At 45.9% G+C, this 20,000-nt stretch overlaps 2 protein-coding genes across 7 annotated transcripts in view; one reads left to right on the top strand and one right to left on the bottom strand.

The window, feature by feature from the left end:
- The window catches only part of LOC113635768 (multidrug resistance-associated protein 1-like), a 32,721-nt gene extending 19,926 nt beyond the window's left edge, over positions 1–12,795 (top strand). The window contains exons 13-31 of one of the 2 annotated variants that reach the window (XM_027135406.2): positions 374–520; positions 667–754; positions 1,353–1,422; positions 1,542–1,668; positions 1,755–1,931; positions 2,104–2,271; positions 2,421–2,604; positions 4,624–4,696; positions 4,853–4,970; positions 5,437–5,644; positions 5,775–6,085; positions 6,386–6,585; positions 6,676–6,802; positions 7,581–7,682; positions 9,860–10,006; positions 10,085–10,243; positions 10,351–10,517; positions 10,669–10,863; positions 12,133–12,795. In XM_027135406.2, the coding sequence (XP_026991207.2) occupies positions 374–520; positions 667–754; positions 1,353–1,422; positions 1,542–1,668; positions 1,755–1,931; positions 2,104–2,271; positions 2,421–2,604; positions 4,624–4,696; positions 4,853–4,970; positions 5,437–5,644; positions 5,775–6,085; positions 6,386–6,585; positions 6,676–6,802; positions 7,581–7,682; positions 9,860–10,006; positions 10,085–10,243; positions 10,351–10,517; positions 10,669–10,863; positions 12,133–12,271 (2,907 nt within the window). In that variant the 3' untranslated portion in view covers positions 12,272–12,795. The remainder of the gene's footprint in view (positions 1–373; positions 521–666; positions 755–1,352; positions 1,423–1,541; positions 1,669–1,754; positions 1,932–2,103; positions 2,272–2,420; positions 2,605–4,623; positions 4,697–4,852; positions 4,971–5,436; positions 5,645–5,774; positions 6,086–6,385; positions 6,586–6,675; positions 6,803–7,580; positions 7,683–9,859; positions 10,007–10,084; positions 10,244–10,350; positions 10,518–10,668; positions 10,864–12,132) is intronic. The other variant, XM_027135413.2, reaches the window with a different exon arrangement.
- Positions 12,796–15,673: 2,878 nt separating this feature from the next.
- The window catches only part of abcc1 (ATP-binding cassette, sub-family C (CFTR/MRP), member 1), a 37,687-nt gene continuing 33,360 nt past the window's right edge, over positions 15,674–20,000 (bottom strand). For all 5 annotated transcript variants that reach the window (XM_027135372.2, XM_027135389.2, XM_027135380.2 and 2 more), the window contains 5 exons: positions 19,521–19,667; positions 19,277–19,435; positions 18,992–19,158; positions 18,628–18,822; positions 15,674–16,213 (listed from right to left, as the gene is read on the bottom strand). In XM_027135372.2, the coding sequence (XP_026991173.1) occupies positions 16,105–16,213; positions 18,628–18,822; positions 18,992–19,158; positions 19,277–19,435; positions 19,521–19,667 (777 nt within the window). In that variant the 3' untranslated portion in view covers positions 15,674–16,104. The remainder of the gene's footprint in view (positions 16,214–18,627; positions 18,823–18,991; positions 19,159–19,276; positions 19,436–19,520; positions 19,668–20,000) is intronic.

Raw genomic sequence — 20,000 nt, 5'->3', positions numbered from 1 at the left:
AGGCCACGCCTTCTTTGTTAGGACTGACATACACCAAGGCCACGCCTTCTCTGTTAGGACTGACATACACCAAGGCCACGCCTTCTCTGTTAGGACTGACATACACCAAGGCCACGCCTTCTCTGTTAGGACTGACATACACCAAGGCCACGCCTTCTCTGTTAGGACTGACATACACCAAGGCCACGCCTTCTCTGTTAGGACTGACATACACCAAGGCCACGCCTTCTCTGTTAGGACTGACATACACCAAGGCCACGCCTTCTCTGTTAGGACTGACATACACCAAGGCCACGCCTTCTCTGTTAGGACTGACATACACAGAGACATGATGTCCCCTTCATTAATAATCACCTGATGTGTGTGTGTACAGATTGCGTTCACCATGTTTGGATTTTACGTGCTCATCGATGAGAAGAATGTTCTGGACGCACAGAAGGTCTTTGTCTCTCTGGCACTCATCAATATCCTGAAGACGCCACTGAGTCAACTTCCCTTTGCCATGAGCACCACCATGCAGGTGAGTCGAGTGTAAGACACTGTGCTTTTATTGACATAGATCTCTGTCTCACACTGAAGTAAAGACTTCTTACAGAATCATTTATTTATTTATATTTATGTAATTAAAGAAGAAGACTAATGAGGAAAATAACCCTTATTTTTTAGGCTGTTGTCTCTCTCAAACGTCTCGGGAAGTTTCTGTGTCAGGACGAGCTGAGAGCAGACGCTGTGTTCAGAGCTCCGTACACTCCGGGTGAGCGTGGGGTCTGAATCTGGAAACTTATACGGAATAATCTCTGCACACGCACACGCACATACACACATATATACACACACACACATATACACACACACACATACACATACACACATATATACACACACACACATATACACACACATATACACACACACACACACACACACACATATATACACACACACGCATACACACACGCATGCACACACGCATGCACACACATACAAACATACACGCACACACACACACACACGCATACACACACATGCACATACACACACACACACACACTTACACATATACACGTACACATACGCACACACACACTTACACATATACACGTACACATACGCACACACACAGGCATACACACACACGCATGCACACATGCACACGCACGCACACGCACGCACACACACGCACACATACATACAAACACATGCACGCACACACACACACACAGACATACACACACACACACATACACACACATAAGCACACACACACATACACGCACACACACACACACAGGTTTACCCTGATCCATCAGTAAAGACGTGATTGGTGTGTGAGTGTGAGTCTCTTCCCTCAGACGGCGAGAGCATTGTGATAGACGACGGTTCTTTCAGCTGGAGCAGAGACGGAGCGCCGTGTTTAAAGAGGTGAACAGATTGGGGTCCAAAATAATAATGTTAAATAATAATTCTAATAATGTCAAGAATAAAACTATATGTATGTATTTATTTATTTATTTATTATATAATGATTCCATTTATTATAGAGTGAGTGTGAAAGTGAAGAACGGCTCCTTGGTGGCAGTGGTGGGTCCCGTCGGGAGCGGAAAGTCCTCCCTTCTTTCTGCCGTACTGGGAGAGATGGAGAAAAAGAGCGGAGATGTCACAGTGAAGGTCAGACTGGTTAATGCGTTAATTAATGCATTAGTTTGTGTTTGTTGGTCCGTGTCAGTTAATGAGCTGGTTAATGTGGCGCTCAGGGTTCAGTGGCGTACGTGCCCCAGCAGGCGTGGATCCAGAACGCCACGCTGAAGGAGAACATCGTGTTCGGGCAGCAGATGAAGGAAAGCTGCTATCAGAGAGTGCTGGAGGCCTGCGCTCTCCTCCCAGACCTGGAGATGCTTCCCGGAGGAGACGACACCGAGATCGGAGAGAAGGTAAGACAGCTGAGATGTAGGCCGTGTGATATGACCATATAAATACTGTGATATGATTTTACCGTCATGTCGTCCCCACATACCGAGACGTTCTGGATATTTATTATTGTTTACAGACAAATGATGTGATGTGTGTGAGTTTGTCATAAAAAGCAACATATCCGCTGTTCAGGGTCTGAATCTCTCCGGCGGACAGAAACAGAGAGTGAGTTTAGCGAGAGCCGTGTACAGAAATGCTGATGTTTACCTGCTGGATGACCCGCTTTCTGCCGTCGACACACACGTGGGTCAGCACATCTTCGACAAAGTCGTTGGGCCTGAGGGGATCCTCAAAAATAAGGTGGAATTAAAAGTGCAAACAATGAGATTTTATATATAAACTCAGATGCATTTGGATTTTCAGCTGAAAGAGAAAGTATCTGAAGGCAAAATGACAGACGAGATCAATAATGTGTGTGTGTGTGTGTGTGTGTGTGTGTGTGTGTGTAGACACGTGTGCTGGTGACCCACGGGCTGAGCTTCCTGCCTCAGGCTGACCTGATCCTAGTGATGGGGGATGGACAGATCATGGAGGCGGGCTCGTACACAGAGCTGCTGGAGAGACGGAGCTCATTCGCAGACTTCCTTAAAATCTTTTCCAATAATGAACACAGAAAAAATTCCACTGACAAAGGTGAGAGTTCACCTGAAACACAGGAAGATAAATAAGACCCATTTATGTGATGAGCCTTAACCGATATGTTCATCTATTTATTACGTAACGTAAGAATACAATACATGAGTTTTATAATAACACAAGCGGAGATATGCTGTAATAGGAAAACAATCAGTGACTGTGATTTACTGCTGCATGATCATCAGAGCTGCTGTCAGAACACCAGCCAATCAGAATCGAGAATTTAACAGCGATATGGAAAATAATGACTTATTGTTGTACTTAATCTTGTAACTGCTGATTAATGAGTCATGGGGAAATACATAATGTTATCTCTGACTGACAGACAGACAGACGAATAAACTGAAAGGCAGACAGACAGACAGACAGAGATAAACAAACTGAAAGGCAGACAGACAGACAGATAGATAAGCACAGATTTATAGACAGACAGGAAGACAGACAGACATATAAATAGACAAAGGCAGACAGACAGACATATAAATACACATAAAGTCAGACAGACATATAAAGACATAAAGGCAGACAGACAGACAGACAGACAGACATATAAATAGACATAAAGTCAGACAGACAGACAGACAGACATGTAAATAGACATAAAGGCAGACAGACAGACAGACAGACAGACATGTAAATAGACATAAAGGCAGACAGACAGACAGACAGACATGTAAATAGACAAAGTCAGGCAGACAGACAGACAGACAGACAGACAGACATATAAATAGACATAAAGGCAGACAGACAGACAGACAGACATATAAATAGACATAAAGGCAGACAGACAGACAGACAGACAGAAATGTAAATAGACATAAAGGCAGACAGACAGACGGACAGACAGACAGACATATAAATAGACATAAAGGCAGACAGACAGACATATAAATAGACATAAAGGCAGACAGACAGACATATAAATAGACATAAAGGCAGACAGACAGACATATAAATAGACATAAAGGCAGACAGACAGACAGACAGACAGACATATAAATAGACATAAAGTCAGACAGACAGACAGACATGTAAATAGACATAAAGGCAGACAGACAGACATATAAATAGAAATAAAGGCAGACAGACAGACAGACATATAAATAGACATAAAGGCAGACAGACAGACATATAAATAGACATAAAGGCAGACAGACAGACATATAAATAGACATAAAGGCAGACAGACAGACAGACATATAAATAGACATAAAGGCAGACAGACAGACATATAAATAGACATAAAGGCAGACAGACAGACATATAAATAGACATAAAGGCAGACAGACAGACAGACAGACAGACATATAAATAGACATAAAGTCAGACAGACAGACAGACATGTAAATAGACATAAAGGCAGACAGACAGACATATAAATAGACAAAGTCAGACAGACAGACAGACATGTAAATAGACATAAAGGCAGACAGACAGACGGACAGACAGACAGACATATAAATAGACATAAAGGCAGACAGACAGACAGACAGATAAACAGACAAAGGCAGACAGACAGACAGACAGACAGACAGACAGACAGATAAACAGACAAAGGCAGAAAGACAGACAGACAGACAGACAAACAGACAAAGGCAGACAGACAGACAGACATATAAATAGACATAAAGGCAGACAGACAGACAGACAGACAGACAGACAGACATATAAATAGACATAAAGGCAGACAGACAGACAGACAGACAGACAGACATATAAATAGACATAAAGGCAGACAGACAGACAGACAGACAGACAGACAGACAGACAGACATATAAATAGACATAAAGGCAGACAGACAGACAGACAGACAGACAGACAGACATATAAATAGACATAAAGGCAGACAGACAGACAGACAGACAGACAGACAGACAGACATATAAATAGACATAAAGGCAGACAGACAGACAGACAGACAGACATATAAATAGACATAAAGGCAGACAGACAGACAGACAGAGGCAGACAGATTTTCGAGCTGGAGACTGAAGCTGGATGTTCTGTTCCTTCAGGTCAGAGGAAATCAGTGTCTCACCTGAGCATGACAGATTTCTCCATCGATCTTTCCCAGGAGCAGCTCATCAGGTAAAAACAACACAAGAGCTCATTCTGTCTTTTAGAGTTTCCCTGTAAATGGTTCAGTGTCTAATGTGATGTGAACAGATGCTACAGGATAAAAAGTGCAGAACTTTCCAGAACATGAGGGATACAAATGATTTGAGATGTTCTGTGTTCCTTCAGTGGAGATATGAGCAGTGTCGGCATTCAGGCCATGGAAACTTTATCTGACTTGGACAAGGAGCAGGATACCAAGGAACTGGGAAAATTAACGGAGGCTGATCAAGCCCACACTGGAAGGGTGAGAACACACACACACACACACACACACACACACACACACACACACACACACACACACACCAGTCCAAGTTATTGACTAAACTATAATCTACACACAGGTTTATAAATCACATAATAAATCGAGCAAAATACGCTCAGTGTCCACTTTATTAGGTACATCAACACTTTCTAACTCACACACACACACACACACACACACACACACACACACACACACACACACACACACACACACACACACCAGACATTTTCTTCCTTCTGATGTTTGATGTGAAGTTTAACTGAAGCTCTTGACCTGTAACCGGATGCTGTTATTCACAGTGATGCTGTCACATGATTGGCTGATTAGGTAACTGCATGAAAGTGCAGGTGTTCCTAATAAAGTGGACAGGGAGTTTACAGGCCCCCACGTTGCCACGTACGCAGCTCTTTGTGCACTAAATCCCTTCATCTCTTTCCTCCAGGTGAAGCTGGAGATGTACACGGTGTATTTCAGGACCATCGGCCTGGCCTTCATCGTCCCCGTCATCTTCCTCTATGCCTTTCAGCAGGCTGCGTCGCTCGGATATAATTACTGGCTGCAGCTTTGGGCTGACGATATCGTAATCGTCGGATATCAGAACAAAACGGACGTAAAGCTGGCCGTGTTCGGGGCTCTGGGCTTCGCTCAGGGTGCGCAGGTTTAATATACAACATCTCTGGCAGATCATTACATCATACTCCGCTGTCATCACACTGAAACGTTATACTGTTCATTTATGTCTATTTTATATATCGTACATTAACTCAGTGTTCATTTCAGGGATCGCCATCTTCGCCACCACCGTAGCCATCTCTCTAGGAGGCATCATCGCTTCTCGCCATCTTCACCTGGACCTCCTGCGTAGCGTCCTGCGCTCGCACATGTCCTTCTTCGAGAGCACGCCGAGCGGAAACCTGCTCAACCGCTTCTCCAAGGAGGTCGACGCCATCGACTGCATGATCCCCGAAGCCTTCAAGATGATGCTGGGATACGTGTTCAAGCTGCTGGAGGTCTGCATCATCGTACTCATGGCCACGCCCTTCGCCGGAGTCGTCATTCTTCCTCTCGCTCTATTCTACGTCTTCATCCAGGTTCGGGCTGTGTGTCTGAAGCGCTGACGCTGGAGACTCCTTACATTAAACGTTCCGTAAAACTTTAGCCTAACGATACTTATGATTCAGCCGAATTTTATTGCTTTTGCTTCTTTGATTATTAGCATTAGCATCAGCTAAACTTGAACGTCTGCCGTACGAATCCCTGCGATCGAGTCGTTACTATGGAAACGGTAACCTGTTGTAGCTGCGCTAACATATATAAATGATTGAATAATAATTACTTGCTACCTACAAAAGGTACAAACTCGCTTTCTTTCTCTATATATCAATTTTTAGAGCTTCTACGTGGCGACATCCTGCCAGCTCCGGCGTCTGGAGTCGGTGAGCCGCTCGCCCATCTACACACACTTCAACGAGACGGTGCAGGGAGCGAGTGTGATCAGGGCGTTTGCAGAACAGCACAGGTTTATCTTGCAGGCTAACAGCAGGGTAGATCACAACCAAACCTCCTACTTCCCCAGATTCGTCGCCACCAGGTCAGACTTCATATGTGTGGAAGAGGAACAGATGAGTATCGAATCCTGTTTAACCGTAATCTGACACGACTAGCGCTCTGGTTTGTCTAGATGGCTTGCTGTCAATCTAGAGTTTCTGGGGAACCTGTTGGTCCTGGCGACTGCGATCCTGTCCGTGAAGGAAAGAAAATCTCTGAGCCCCGGGATCGTCGGCTTGGCCGTGTCTCACTCTCTCCAGGTAGGAAAGACATGGAAAAAGTCACAGCATCACTGTTACAGAATTATTGGCGCTCTTCAACGGCTAAAAAAAGCTGCGAGAGGTTAAAAGCGACTATAAACAGATTTCCTTCTTTCATCGGAAAAATAACACTGGATTGAACTGCTGTAAGGGAACACGGTGGCTTAGTGGTTAGCACGTTCGCCTCACACCTCCAGGGTTGGGAGTTCGATTCCCGCCTCCGCCTTGTGTGTGTGGAGTTTGCATGTTCGCCCCGTGCCTCGGGGGTTTCCTCTGGGTACTCCGGTTTCCTCCACCAGTCCAAAGACATGCATGGTAGGTTGATTGGCATCTCTGGAAAATTGTCCATAGTGTGTGAGTGTGTGAGTGAATGAGAGTGTGTGTGCCCTGTGATGGGTTGGCACTCCGTCCAGGGTGTATCCTGCCTCGATGCCCGATGACGCCTGAGATAGGCACAGGCTCCCCGTGACCCGAGAAGTTTGGATAAGCGGTAGAAGATGAATGAATGAATGAACTGCTGTGGTGTAAGAGGATGATGATGATGATGATGATGACAACAGTAAACCTACATCACTGATTATTTTCCTCTAACCGCACTTCAATACGTTTTTATTTCTTACAGCTTCAACTCACTCACTATCATGAAGGTTGCTAATAATCACTGTTAAACTTCACTATTTATTTCTCCCGCGAGGACAAAAACTCGAAACAAAGCAATCACACATCATGTCCTGGTCAGGAAGCGGCGTGTGTATGATTTACGGTTGTGTTCGTGCAGGTGACGGGCATTCTGAGCTGGATCGTACGCGCCTGGACAGACGTGGAAAACAACATCGTGTCAGTAGAGAGAGTGAAAGAGTACACAGACACACCAAGAGAGGTAGAGTCTCAAAAATTCTCTAGATTTCCTCGATCTCAGTTACACGACGTTGGCTAAACCGCAGCCTTCTTCACATGTGCGTCAAAAAAAGTATGCGACGTTTGCGTTTAAACGGTGAAGTGCAACTGTGGTGCAGCTAAATAACTCATATATATATCAAGGAAACAAACATTTTTTCCACCAAACAATTGTATTCAAACATTGAAACCTTCAAATATTTAAGATTTATTACACATGAACTGCATTATTACTAGGGCGGCAAGGTGGCTTAGTGGTTAGCACGTTCGCCTCACACCTCCAGGGTTGGGGGTTCGATTCCCGCCTCCGCCTTGTGTGTGTGGAGTTTGCATGTTCTCCCCGTGCCTCGGGGGTTTCCTCCGGGTACTCCGGTTTCCTCCCCCGGTCCAAAGACATGCATGGTAGGTTGATTGGAATCTCTGGAAAATTGTCCATAGTGTGTGAGTGTGTGAGTGAATGAGTGTGTGTGTGTGCCCTGTGATGGGTTGGCACTCCGTCCAGGGTGTATCCTGCCTCGATGCCCGATGACGCCTGAGATAGGCACAGGCTCCCTGTGACCCGAGAAGTTCGGATAAGCGGTAGGAAATGAATGAATGAATCAAAAGGAATGATTTATAATAGAGGAAAAAGTCAAACATCTGAGGGCAGTATGTTCACTTATGCAGTTTATATTTGGTTGTAGCTCCTTTTGGGGCAGTGGTGGCTCAACTGGGTTGTTGATTGGGGTTCAAGGCTCAGCACAGCCAAGCTGCCACTGCTGGGCCCTTGAACAAGGCCCTCAACCCTCCCCGCTCCAGGGGCGCTGTATCATAACTGCCCCTGCACTCTGACCCCAACCTCCTCAGTTGGAGTATGTGAAGAAAAGAATTCCACTGTGCTGTAATGTATAATAAAGGCTTCTATGCCCCGTTCTTCTTCTTCTGCACTAATTAATGCGTCAAAGCGGCGTAACATGGAGGCGATCGGCCTGAGACACCACTGAGGTGTGACGGAAGTCCGGTGTTGCTTAGATAGCAGCCTTCGGCTCATCTGTATTGTGTGGTCCGGTGTCCCTCGTCTTCCTCTTGACAATGCGCCACAGGTTCTCTATAGTACGGTGGCCGAGAAGTGCAACACATGAACAAATCCGAAAACACGACGACAAGTCAGACAACCCGGAAGAGGGAGGTATAGTTTGCGAATGGAAACTTACCGATCATCAGACGAGACAGCTTTCATTCACCTGTATATCTTGAATGACAGGTCTCCTGTCCAATGATTGGTACGTGTTCCAATCACAAACTATACCTACCTCTTCCGGATCGTCTGAACCGGTGCACGAAACACATGAACAAATCCGAAAACACGACGACAAGTCAGACAACCCGGAAGAGGGAGGTATAGTTTGCGAATGGAACACTTAGCGATCATCGGACACCTGTCACTCGAGGTATACATGAAGTTCAACAGTCTGCCGCAGGGAAAAGTTGGAATGGATGGATGGAACGGATTACTGCGGATTAATTCTGTTATTTTCTTAGATTTAAACGGAGAACTTTACACATAAGATTCCATACCTGTATATCTCGAGTGACAGGTGTCTCGTCCGACGATCGGTAAGTTTCCATTCAAAAATGATTCCTACGTACCGTTTCCGGGTTGTCTGACTTGTCGTCGTGTTTTTGCACTGCTTGGCGACCGTACTATAGGGTTCTGAGACGTTTTGGCACTAGGGACGGGGGCTGCTGAAAGTCCTGCTGGGAAAGTAAATCATTTTGCATGTGGTAGCCTAGTGGTTAAGGTGTTGGGATACCAATCAGAAGGTTGTGAGTTTGATCCCAGGTCCACCAAGCTGCCACTGTTGGGCCCCTGAGCAAGGCCCTTAACAGTCAATGGCATCATCTCCATAAAGCTTTGCAGCAGATAGAAGCATGACGTCGGATCTCTTGCTAAACATAATAAAACACAGTGGACCATAAGCAGTAGATGACGTGACATGACCTGGCAACCCGATACTAAGGACGAACGGCTCACGCAGCATCACACGTTTATGTTCATCATGAATGTTTCATGATGTTTTTTGTATATTTTTGTTCTAATTATTGTATCATTAAATGTATTATTTTTCGTTACAGCCCTAAATATTATGTTCCATAACTGATTATGACTTCACCTCACAGGCAGCTTGGTCGACCGAGAACGTGCCTCTGCCCTCACACTGGCCACAAACAGGAACCATTACGTTTGACCAGTACGGACTGCAGTACAGAAAAGGTCTGGACTTGGCTTTAAAGGAGATCACACTCAGCATCCAGGAGAAGGAAAAGGTAAACGTTATAATCAACATCGTCTGAGACTTAGGGTCGATAGTGAGAGTTTAATGGCGTCTCTGCTCCGGTACTCAGATTGGGATCGTGGGTCGAACCGGAGCAGGAAAATCGTCTCTCGCGCTCGGAATCTTCAGGATCCTCGAGGCAGCGAAGGGAGAGATCTACATAGACGGAGTGAACATCGCTGAGATCGGACTCCATGACCTCCGATCTCGCATCACCATCATCCCACAGGTACGAGCTACACACACACACAGCACAAATCTGAAGGTGTGTGTTTGTCTAGTCACACACCTTTATTGTTTATCCATGGGGTGTGTGTGTGTGTGTGTTCTGAGCAGGACCCGGTTCTGTTCTCCGGATCTCTGCGCATGAACCTGGACCCGTTCGATGGTTACTCTGATGAGGAGGTGTGGAAAGCTCTGGAACACGCTCATCTCAAACACTTCGTCTCAGGCCTTCAGGACAAACTGAACCACGAGTGTTCAGAGGGAGGAGAGAACCTCAGGTACTCCGACTCACTCGGGGGTCTCGGTGTCTCTGGACTCAACCAGTCTTTAAATAAACACATTGGTGTGTTCCTGATATTGAGCTTTGTTCTCGTGTGTGTGTGTGTGTGTGTGTGTGTGTGTGTGTGTGTGTGTGTGTGTATTAAACAGTCTGGGACAGAGACAGCTGGTGTGTTTGGCTCGAGCTCTTCTCAGGAAGACAAAGATTTTGGTTCTGGATGAAGCCACAGCGGCTGTGGACGTGGAGACGGACGAACTGATCCAGTCCACCATCCGCACACAGTTCGAGGAGTGTACAGTGCTGACCATCGCTCACCGCCTCAACACCATCATGGACTACACACGGTACACACACACACACACACACACACACACACAGCCTCAACACCATCATGGACTACACACGGTACACACACACACACACACACACACACACACCGCCTCAACACCATCATGGACTACACACGGTACACACACCTTCAACACCATCATGGACTACACACACACACACACACACACACACAGCCTCAACACCATCATGGACTACACACGGTACACACACACACACACACAGCCTCAACACCATCATGGACTACACACGGTACACACACACACACACACACAAACCCTCAACACCATCATGGACTACACACGGTACACACACACCTTCAACACCATCATGGACTACACACGGTACACACACACACAGCCTCAACACCATCATGGACTACACACGGTACACACACACACACACACGCAAACCCTCAACACCATCATGGACTACACACGGTACACACACACCTTCAACACCATCATGGACTACACACGGTACACACACACACACAGCCTCAACACCATCATGGACTACACACGGTACACACACACACACACACGCAAACCCTCAACACCATCATGGACTACACACGGTACACACACACACACACAGCCTCAACACCATCATGGACTACACACGGTACACACACACACACACACATACAGCCTCAACACCATCATGGACTAAACACGGTACACACACACACACACACACACACAGCCTCAACACCATCATGGACTACACACGGTACACACACACACACACAGCCTCAACACCATTATGGACTACACACGGTACACACCATCATGGACTACACACGGTACACACACACACACAACACCATCATGGACTACACACGGTACACACACACACACAACACCATTATGGACTACACACGGTACACACCATCATGGACTACACACGGTACACACACACACACACACAGCCTCAACACCATTATGGACTACACACGGTACACACCATCATGGACTACACACGGTACACACACACACAACACCATCATGGACTACACACGGTACACACACACACACAACACCATTATGGACTACACACGGTACACACCATCATGGACTACACACGGTATACACACACACAACACCATCATGGACTACACACGGTACACACACACACACAGAGCCTCAACACCATCATGGACTACACATGGTACACACACAAACACTCACACAGCCTCAACTCTATCATGAACTACACACGAAACACACACACACACTTCCTTAACACTGTGATGTTTCCTACAGAGTGTTAGTAATGGAACGTGGGTCTATCGTAGAAATGGACTCGCCCTCTAACCTGCTGTCACAGAGAGGCCTCTTCTACAACATGTGTCAGGAGGCAGGGCTAGTGTGGACTTCATCATCATCATCATCATCATCATGATCAGGCAGGAACAGGCATCATGATTGGCTCCTGAAGGAAGAAGATCTGCAGGACAGAAGCTTCGAGAACTTTTTTTGTTGTAAAATGTTTTATAGATGAAGGTCCTCATGAACAGTGTTAGTCAGAGAAGAACCTTTATTAATGTGTTCTCTCTCTCTCTCCCTCTCCCTCTATTCCATTTCTTCATCACTCCTCCTCCTCCTCAGGCTCAACAGGAACACAACGTTTGCGTGTAATCAGATACAGAGGGATAAAATTCCTCTACAATCTACATTCCATTTATGACTTGACTTTTCTTCACCTCGGTGTCTGGAATAAAATTCTAGAGGAAAAAAAGGAGGGATTTATTTATAAAGTGTTTATAACAGCAGTGTGTTTGTATTTCAGTCCTTTAGATGTCAGCAGTACTGAATGTTATGTAATGGATTTATATATTTGTATTTTTTTGACATATTTATAGGAAAATGGAAAAAAGTTGTCATTAAAAAAAAAGTAAATAAAAGCGTCTTCATGAAGACTCCACACACACACACACACACACACACAGAGACAGACAGGCACACACACACACACACACAGAGACACACATGCACACGGAGACACACACACACACGGAGACACACACACACACGGAGACACACACACACACGGAGACACACACAGACACAGAGACACACATGCACACAGAGACACACACAGACACAGAGACACACACACACGGAGACACACACAGACACAGAGACACACATGCACACAGAGACACACATGCACACAGAGACACACATGCACACGGAGACACACACAGACACAGACACACACAGACACAGACACACACACAGACACAGACACACACACAGACACAGAGAGAGAGACACACACACATTTTTATTATTATTATTATTATTATTATTATTATTATTATTAATAATGGAATCTCTTTCCAGATCAAGTACGATGCAAAATTGTTCCTGAAATTAGCAAATTTCACAACAATGGTTACAAAACAATTTATTTATTTAAATTGTATTTTCATGAAATAAAGCACACTTCAAAACTAGTGCATGTGTATTACAAATAATAACAACACAAACACACAGAACAAACACACCATAAATATGTAACTAACTAATGTGGCTTCGAATAGCAAAAGTTTGGTAACAAAATTCAGACTGAGGATAAAAGGACGTGTTTGGTACGTTCAGCTAGAACACACACACACACACACACACACACACACACACACACACAGTCATTCACACACACACAGTCATTCACACACACACACACACACACACACACAGTCATTCACACACACACACACACACACACTCATTCACACACACACACAGTCATTCACACACAGTCATTCTGTCACTCACACACACACACACACACACACACACACACACACACTCATTCACAGACACACAGTCATTCACAGACACACACAGTCACTCACAGACACACACAGTCACTCACAGACACACAGTCACTCTCACACACACACACAGTCACTCTCACACACACACACAGTCACTCTCACACACACACACAGTCACTCTCACACACACACAGTCACTCTCACACACACACACAGTCACTCTCACACACACACACAGTCACTCTCACACACACACACAGTCACTCTCACACACACACACAGTCACTCTCACACACACACAGTCACTCACACACACACACAGTCACTCACACACACACACAGTCATTCACACACACACACAGTCACACACACACAGTCACACACACACAGTCACACACACACACACACACACACACACACACACACACACACACACACACCCCTCAGCGGGTAGAGTGATATTAAAAGTAAAGACCAGCCCTGGATATATTTAGAGACATTGAGCTGTAACAGAAACTTTTCCTACAAAATCAAACTTGCATAGAAAAAAAAAGAGAGCTGCAAAAAACAAACAGAGCAAAGTGAGAGAGCAGAAACCCATAATGACGTCTGTATTCAACACGAAGCTGCACGGAGCTGACGAGATGATCTGTAATAAGGCAGAGCCACAGTGTAGCTGACTCGGTGGCCACAAATGATTTATAGCAACAACAAAAAAAAGTGATAGTTCATTGCGGAGTGAGAAAATTAGACTTGAATCATCGTTTCATGTGTTTAGTTACACAGCCTGAGATTCCTTATGTGTGTGTGTGCTGGCAGTTAGTTTATAAAAATAATAACCAAAAAAAACAAAAAAAACTGTTGTATTCAATTAGTTTGTAATTTTGAACAAACTGGTTTACGATGAGATCATCCTCCTCCTCCTCCTCCTCCTCCCCCCTTTGGGTACCGTTCAGGAATAAAGAGCCTAGATAGTCAGAAGGCAACACAACGAGGTCTAATATTCTGTACTGTTTTGGGGAAATAAGGAGGGGGAAAGGAAAAAAAAAAGCACAAACTCTGGCAAAGCGTAATGACCCGTGATAAACTGTAACGATACAGCTGTAACGGCTGTAACGATACGAAACTTTACATTCATCGTGATACAAGTTCTGTTTTCCTCCGACTGCATTCAGACAAACTATAAATAAAGTAAAGTATGTATCGGTGTCTCAGACACGGCGATGTGGCGAATCGTGCTGGTGTGTCATGTGACCTGAGCGTACGTCTGTTTCACTCAGACATCAAAAAAAATAAACAAACTGATGCGTCGTGTCGAAGACGACAAGGCGGACGGACGGACGCCATCAACCACTGAAATATGATCGAACACATCGGCGTGCGTTCGCACGAGGACACCGGGACGTGGTGCGGCTCTCGTGTTGTCTGTTCGACACCGAAGAGCAGAACTCAAATTTTTTAAGCATTCGATGTAATTTTTTTTTTTTTTGCTTGACACCATAATTACATTTGATTAAGTGCTTCGTTGACTTTCTTTAGTTGTGTTCACTTTGTCTAGCGTGCGTGTGTGAACGCAGTTTTAGTGAAACGCACCACATCACATCGTCCCACCTTCATGTCTTACTGCGGTTTTGCTCATAAATGGTATAAGATCATGCAGCGATTTCAATTTATTATAATTATTCTATATTTATTGTATTCATCTCCTGATCAGTATTCTTTATTACTGCTTCACCTCCTTAAAAGTGCGTGTGTGTGTGCACATGCGCGTTTGTGCATGTGCATGTGTGTGTGTGTGTGTGTGTGTGAGAGAGAGTGAGATGTTGATATTCAGGGATTAGAGCCAGCATGTCACTGGGCTGAGTGAAGGAGGCCTGGTTGTGTTCCAAAGCTTGATCGGACCGCAAAAAACACACCTTTGAGACCCTGACACACACACACACACACACACACACACGGTTCTGAAAGAAAACAGAAACGTCGATTTATAATTTAAGCTGAACACAAACACACACAGCCTCAATTCTTCAAGTTCTCTTTTTGTATCTCAAAAATAAAATCTTACTAAATAAACCTATATATATATATTTTTTTTTTGGTGTGAAGGTCGAGTCTCTCTCTTTAACCCCCGGTAAAATAACGACGCTAAATAAACAGCTCATACAACAGCTGGGAAAGATCGTCTGTCCACAGGCTCCGCCCACAGCTGTGTTCTACAATGGTTCGGTGGGGCCTCCCGGAGTGACCGCTGTGAAGCTCTAGACTAGACGGTGGCTTCTGGAAGGAAAAGGCTGTGTTCTAGAATGAACGGTGGAAAGTGAGATGTGTTCTACTTGTGTTCTACACCAGACCGCTGATTCCACACGGTAAAGAGCGGAGTGACGGCTGTGCGCTAGTTTGGAGTGACGGTGGCAGAAAGAGTGCTGCTGCTTCTCCTCTCGTGGGTTTTAAATCAGACCAAACCCGAGTCTTTGGCCATTTTGTAGAAGATCCCGCGCTGTGCGATGAGACTGGATGGAGAATCGAACTCCACCATCTGACCTTTATCTAGAACCAGCACACTGCACACACAAAAGACAAAACACTGTTTAGTCCATGATAATGTTGAGGCAGAGGGTGTGTGTGTGTGTGTGTGTGTGTGTACCGTGTATGCTATTGTGTAAATCAACGATTGTGTTGAGTGTGCGTTTGGCTCAACACCATCAGGGTTTATATTTTATATACATTGTGTGTGTATAATATACAAAGGAGCAGAGATGTGTGTAGGTATAGCCTATGATTGTGTTGAGGCTGTGTGTGTGTGTGTGTACCGTGTGTAGTCCATGAAGGTGTTGAGGTTGTGTGTGTGTGTACCGTGTGTAGTTCATGATGGTGTTGAAGGTGTGTGCGTGTGTGTGTGTAGTCCATGATGGTGTTGAAGGCGTGTGTGTTTGTGTGTGTGTGTGTGTACCGTGTGTAGTCCATGATGGTGTTGAGGGTGTGTGTATGTGTGTGTGTGTGTATACCGTGTGTAGTCCATGAAGGTGTTGAGGCTGTGTGTGTGTGTGTGTGTACCGTGTGTAGTCCATGATGGTGTTGAGGGTGTGTGTATGTGTGTGTGTGTGTGTACCGTGTGTAGTCCATGATGGTGTTGAGGCTGTGTGTGTGTGTGTACCGTGTGTAGTCCATGATGGTGTTGAGGGTGTGTGTATGTGTGTGTGTGTGTACCGTGTGTAGTCCATGATGGTGTTGAGGCTGTGTGTGTGTGTGTGTGTGTGTGTGTGTGTACTCCATGATGGTGTTGAGGCTGTGTGTGTGTGTGTAGTCCATGATGGTGTTGAAGGTGTGTGTGTGTGTGTGTGTGTGTGTACCGTGTGTAGTCCATGATGGTGTTGAGGCTCTGTGTGTGTGTAGTCCATGATGGTGTTGAGGCTGTGTGTGTGTGTGTGTGTGTACCGTGTGTAGTCCATGATGGTGTTGAGGCTGTGTGTGTGTGTGTGTACCGTGTGTAGTCCATGATGGTGTTGAGGCTGTGTGTGTGTGTGTGTGTGTGTGTGTACCGTGTGTAGTCCATGATGGTGTTGAGGCTGTGTGTGTGTGTGTGTGTACCGTGTGTAGTCCATGATGGTGTGGTGGCTGTGTGTGTGTGTGTGTGTGTGTGTGTGTGTACCGTGTGTAGTCCATGATGGTGTTGAGGCTGTGTGTGTGTGTGTGTACCGTGTGTAGTCCATGATGGTGTTGAGGCTGTATGTGTGTGTGTGTGTGTGTGTGTGTGTGTAGTCCATGAAGGTGTTGAGGCTGTGTGTGTGTGTGTGTGTGTGTGTGTGTGTGTGTAGTCCATGATGGTGTTGAGGCTGTGTGTGTGTGTGTGTGTGTGTGTGTGTGTGTAGTCCATGATGGTGTTGAGGCTGTGTGTGTGTGTGTGTGTACCGTGTGTAGTCAATGATGGTGTTATGGCTCTGTCTGTGTGTGTGTGTGTGTGTGTGTGTGTGTGTGTGTGTGTGTACCGTGTGTAGTCCATGATGGTGTTGAGGCTCTGTGTGTGTGTGTGTGTACCGTGTGTAGTCCATGATGGTGTTGAGGCTGTGTGTGTGTACCGTGTGTAGTCCATGATGGTGTTGAGGCTGTGTGTGTGTGTGTGTGTGTACCGTGTGTAGTCCATGATGGTGTTGAGGCTGTGTGTGTGTGTGTGTGTGTGTACCGTGTGTAGTCCATGATGGTGTTGAGGCTGTGTGTGTGTGTGTGTGTGTGTACCGTGTGTAGTCCATGATGGTGTTGAGGCTGTATGTGTGTGTGTACCGTGTGTAGTCCATGATGGTGTTGAGGCTGTGTGTGTGTGTGTGTGTGTGTGTACCGTGTGTAGTCCATGATGGTGTTGAGGCTGTATGTGTGTGTGTGTGTGTGTGTGTGTGTGTGTGTGTGTGTAGTCCATGATGGTGTTGAGGCTGTGTGTGTGTGTGTGTGTGTGTGTAGTCCATGATGGTGTTGAGGCTGTGTGTGTGTGTGTGTGTGTGTGTGTGTGTGTAGTCCATGATGGTGTTGAGGCTGTGTGTGTGTGTGTGTGTACCGTGTGTAGTCAATGATGGTGTTAAGGCTCTGTCTGTGTGTGTGTGTGTGTGTGTGTGTGTGTGTGTGTGTGTGTTCCGTGTGTAGTCCATGATGGTGTTGAGGCTGTGTGTGTGTGTGTGTGTGTGTGTGTAGTCCATGATGATGTTGAGGCTGTATGTGTGTGTGTACCGTGTGTAGTCCATGATGGTGTTGAGGCTGTATGTGTGTGTGTACCGTGTGTAGTCCATGATGGTGTTGAGGCTGTGTGTGTGTGTGTGTGTGTGTGTGTGTAGTCCATGATGGTGTTGAGGCTGTGTGTGTGTGTGTGTGTGTGTGTGTGTGTGTAGTCCATGATGGTGTTGAGGCTGTATGTGTGTACCGTGTGTAGTCAATGATGGTGTTAAGGCTCTGTCTGTGTGTGTGTGTGTGTGTGTGTGTGTGTGTGTACCGTGTGTAGTCCATGATGGTGTTGAGGCGGTGAGCGATGGTCAGCACTGTACACTCCTCGAACTGTGTGCGGATGGTGGACTGGATCAGTTCGTCCGTCTCCACGTCCACAGCCGCTGTGGCTTCATCCAGAACCAAAATCTTTGTCTTCCTGAGAAGAGCTCGAGCCAAACACACCAGCTGTCTCTGTCCCAGACTGTTTAATACACACACACACACACACACACACACACACACACACACACACACACACACACACACACACACACACGAGAACAAAGCTCAATATCAGGAACGCACCAATGTGTTTATTTAAAGACTGGTTGAGTCCAGAGACACCGAGACCCCCGAGTGAGTCGGAGTACCTGAGGTTCTCTCCTCCCTCTGAACACTCGTGGTTCAGTTTGTCCTGAAGGCCTGAGACGAAGTGTTTGAGATGAGCGTGTTCCAGAGCTTTCCACACCTCCTCATCAGAGTAACCATCGAACGGGTCCAGGTTCATGCGCAGAGATCCGGAGAACAGAACCGGGTCCTGCTCAGAACACACACACACACACACACACACACAACGATTAGAGACCCCAGGAGAGGTTATGAAAGGATACAGTGTGTGTGTGTGTGTGTGTGTGTGTGTGTGTGTGTGTGTGTACCTGTGGGATGATGGTGATGCGGGAGCGCAGATCATGAAGGCCAAGCTCCGAGATGTTCACTCCATCGATACAGATCTCTCCCTGAGCCGCCTCGATGATCCGGAACAAGCCCAGAGTCAGAGACGACTTCCCAGCTCCGGTCCGACCCACAATTCCCACCTGGAGTTAAAACGCTTTTATTAACCTTGGTCTTAATGAACATGAACTGTAACAGAAGATAAGTGGCGTTTGGGACGTAGCCCACCTTCTCTCCTCCCTTGATGACCACGTTGATATCATGGATGGCCAGTTCCAGGTCCTGTCGGTACCTCAGACCAAAATTCCGGATCTCGATGTGGCCCACAGTCGGCCATCCGGCAGGAACCGAGCTTTTCTCCAGTTTCCATTCCGCCTGAGAAAAACACACGACTGCTCAACACACGACAAACTGCTAACGTCAACAACAACAACAACAATAAAGTCAGAAGTTTTGTAACATTTTTTGTAACATTAACAATCAGGTTTTTTAAGCGCTACCTCGTGTTTCTCACTCACACACACTCACACACACTCACTCACACTCACACACACACACTCACACACACTCACTCACACTCACTCACTCACACTCACTCACTCACACACACACACTCACACACACTCACTCTCACACACTCACTCACACACACTCACACACACTCACACACACTCACACACACACACTCACACACACACACACTCACAC

Source organism: Tachysurus fulvidraco, chromosome 15 (genome assembly GCF_022655615.1).
Source record: "Tachysurus fulvidraco isolate hzauxx_2018 chromosome 15, HZAU_PFXX_2.0, whole genome shotgun sequence".
NCBI lineage: Eukaryota > Metazoa > Chordata > Actinopteri > Siluriformes > Bagridae > Tachysurus > Tachysurus fulvidraco.
Note: the sequence above shows the minus strand (reverse complement) of the source record. Positions and strands in the feature narration are given on the sequence as shown.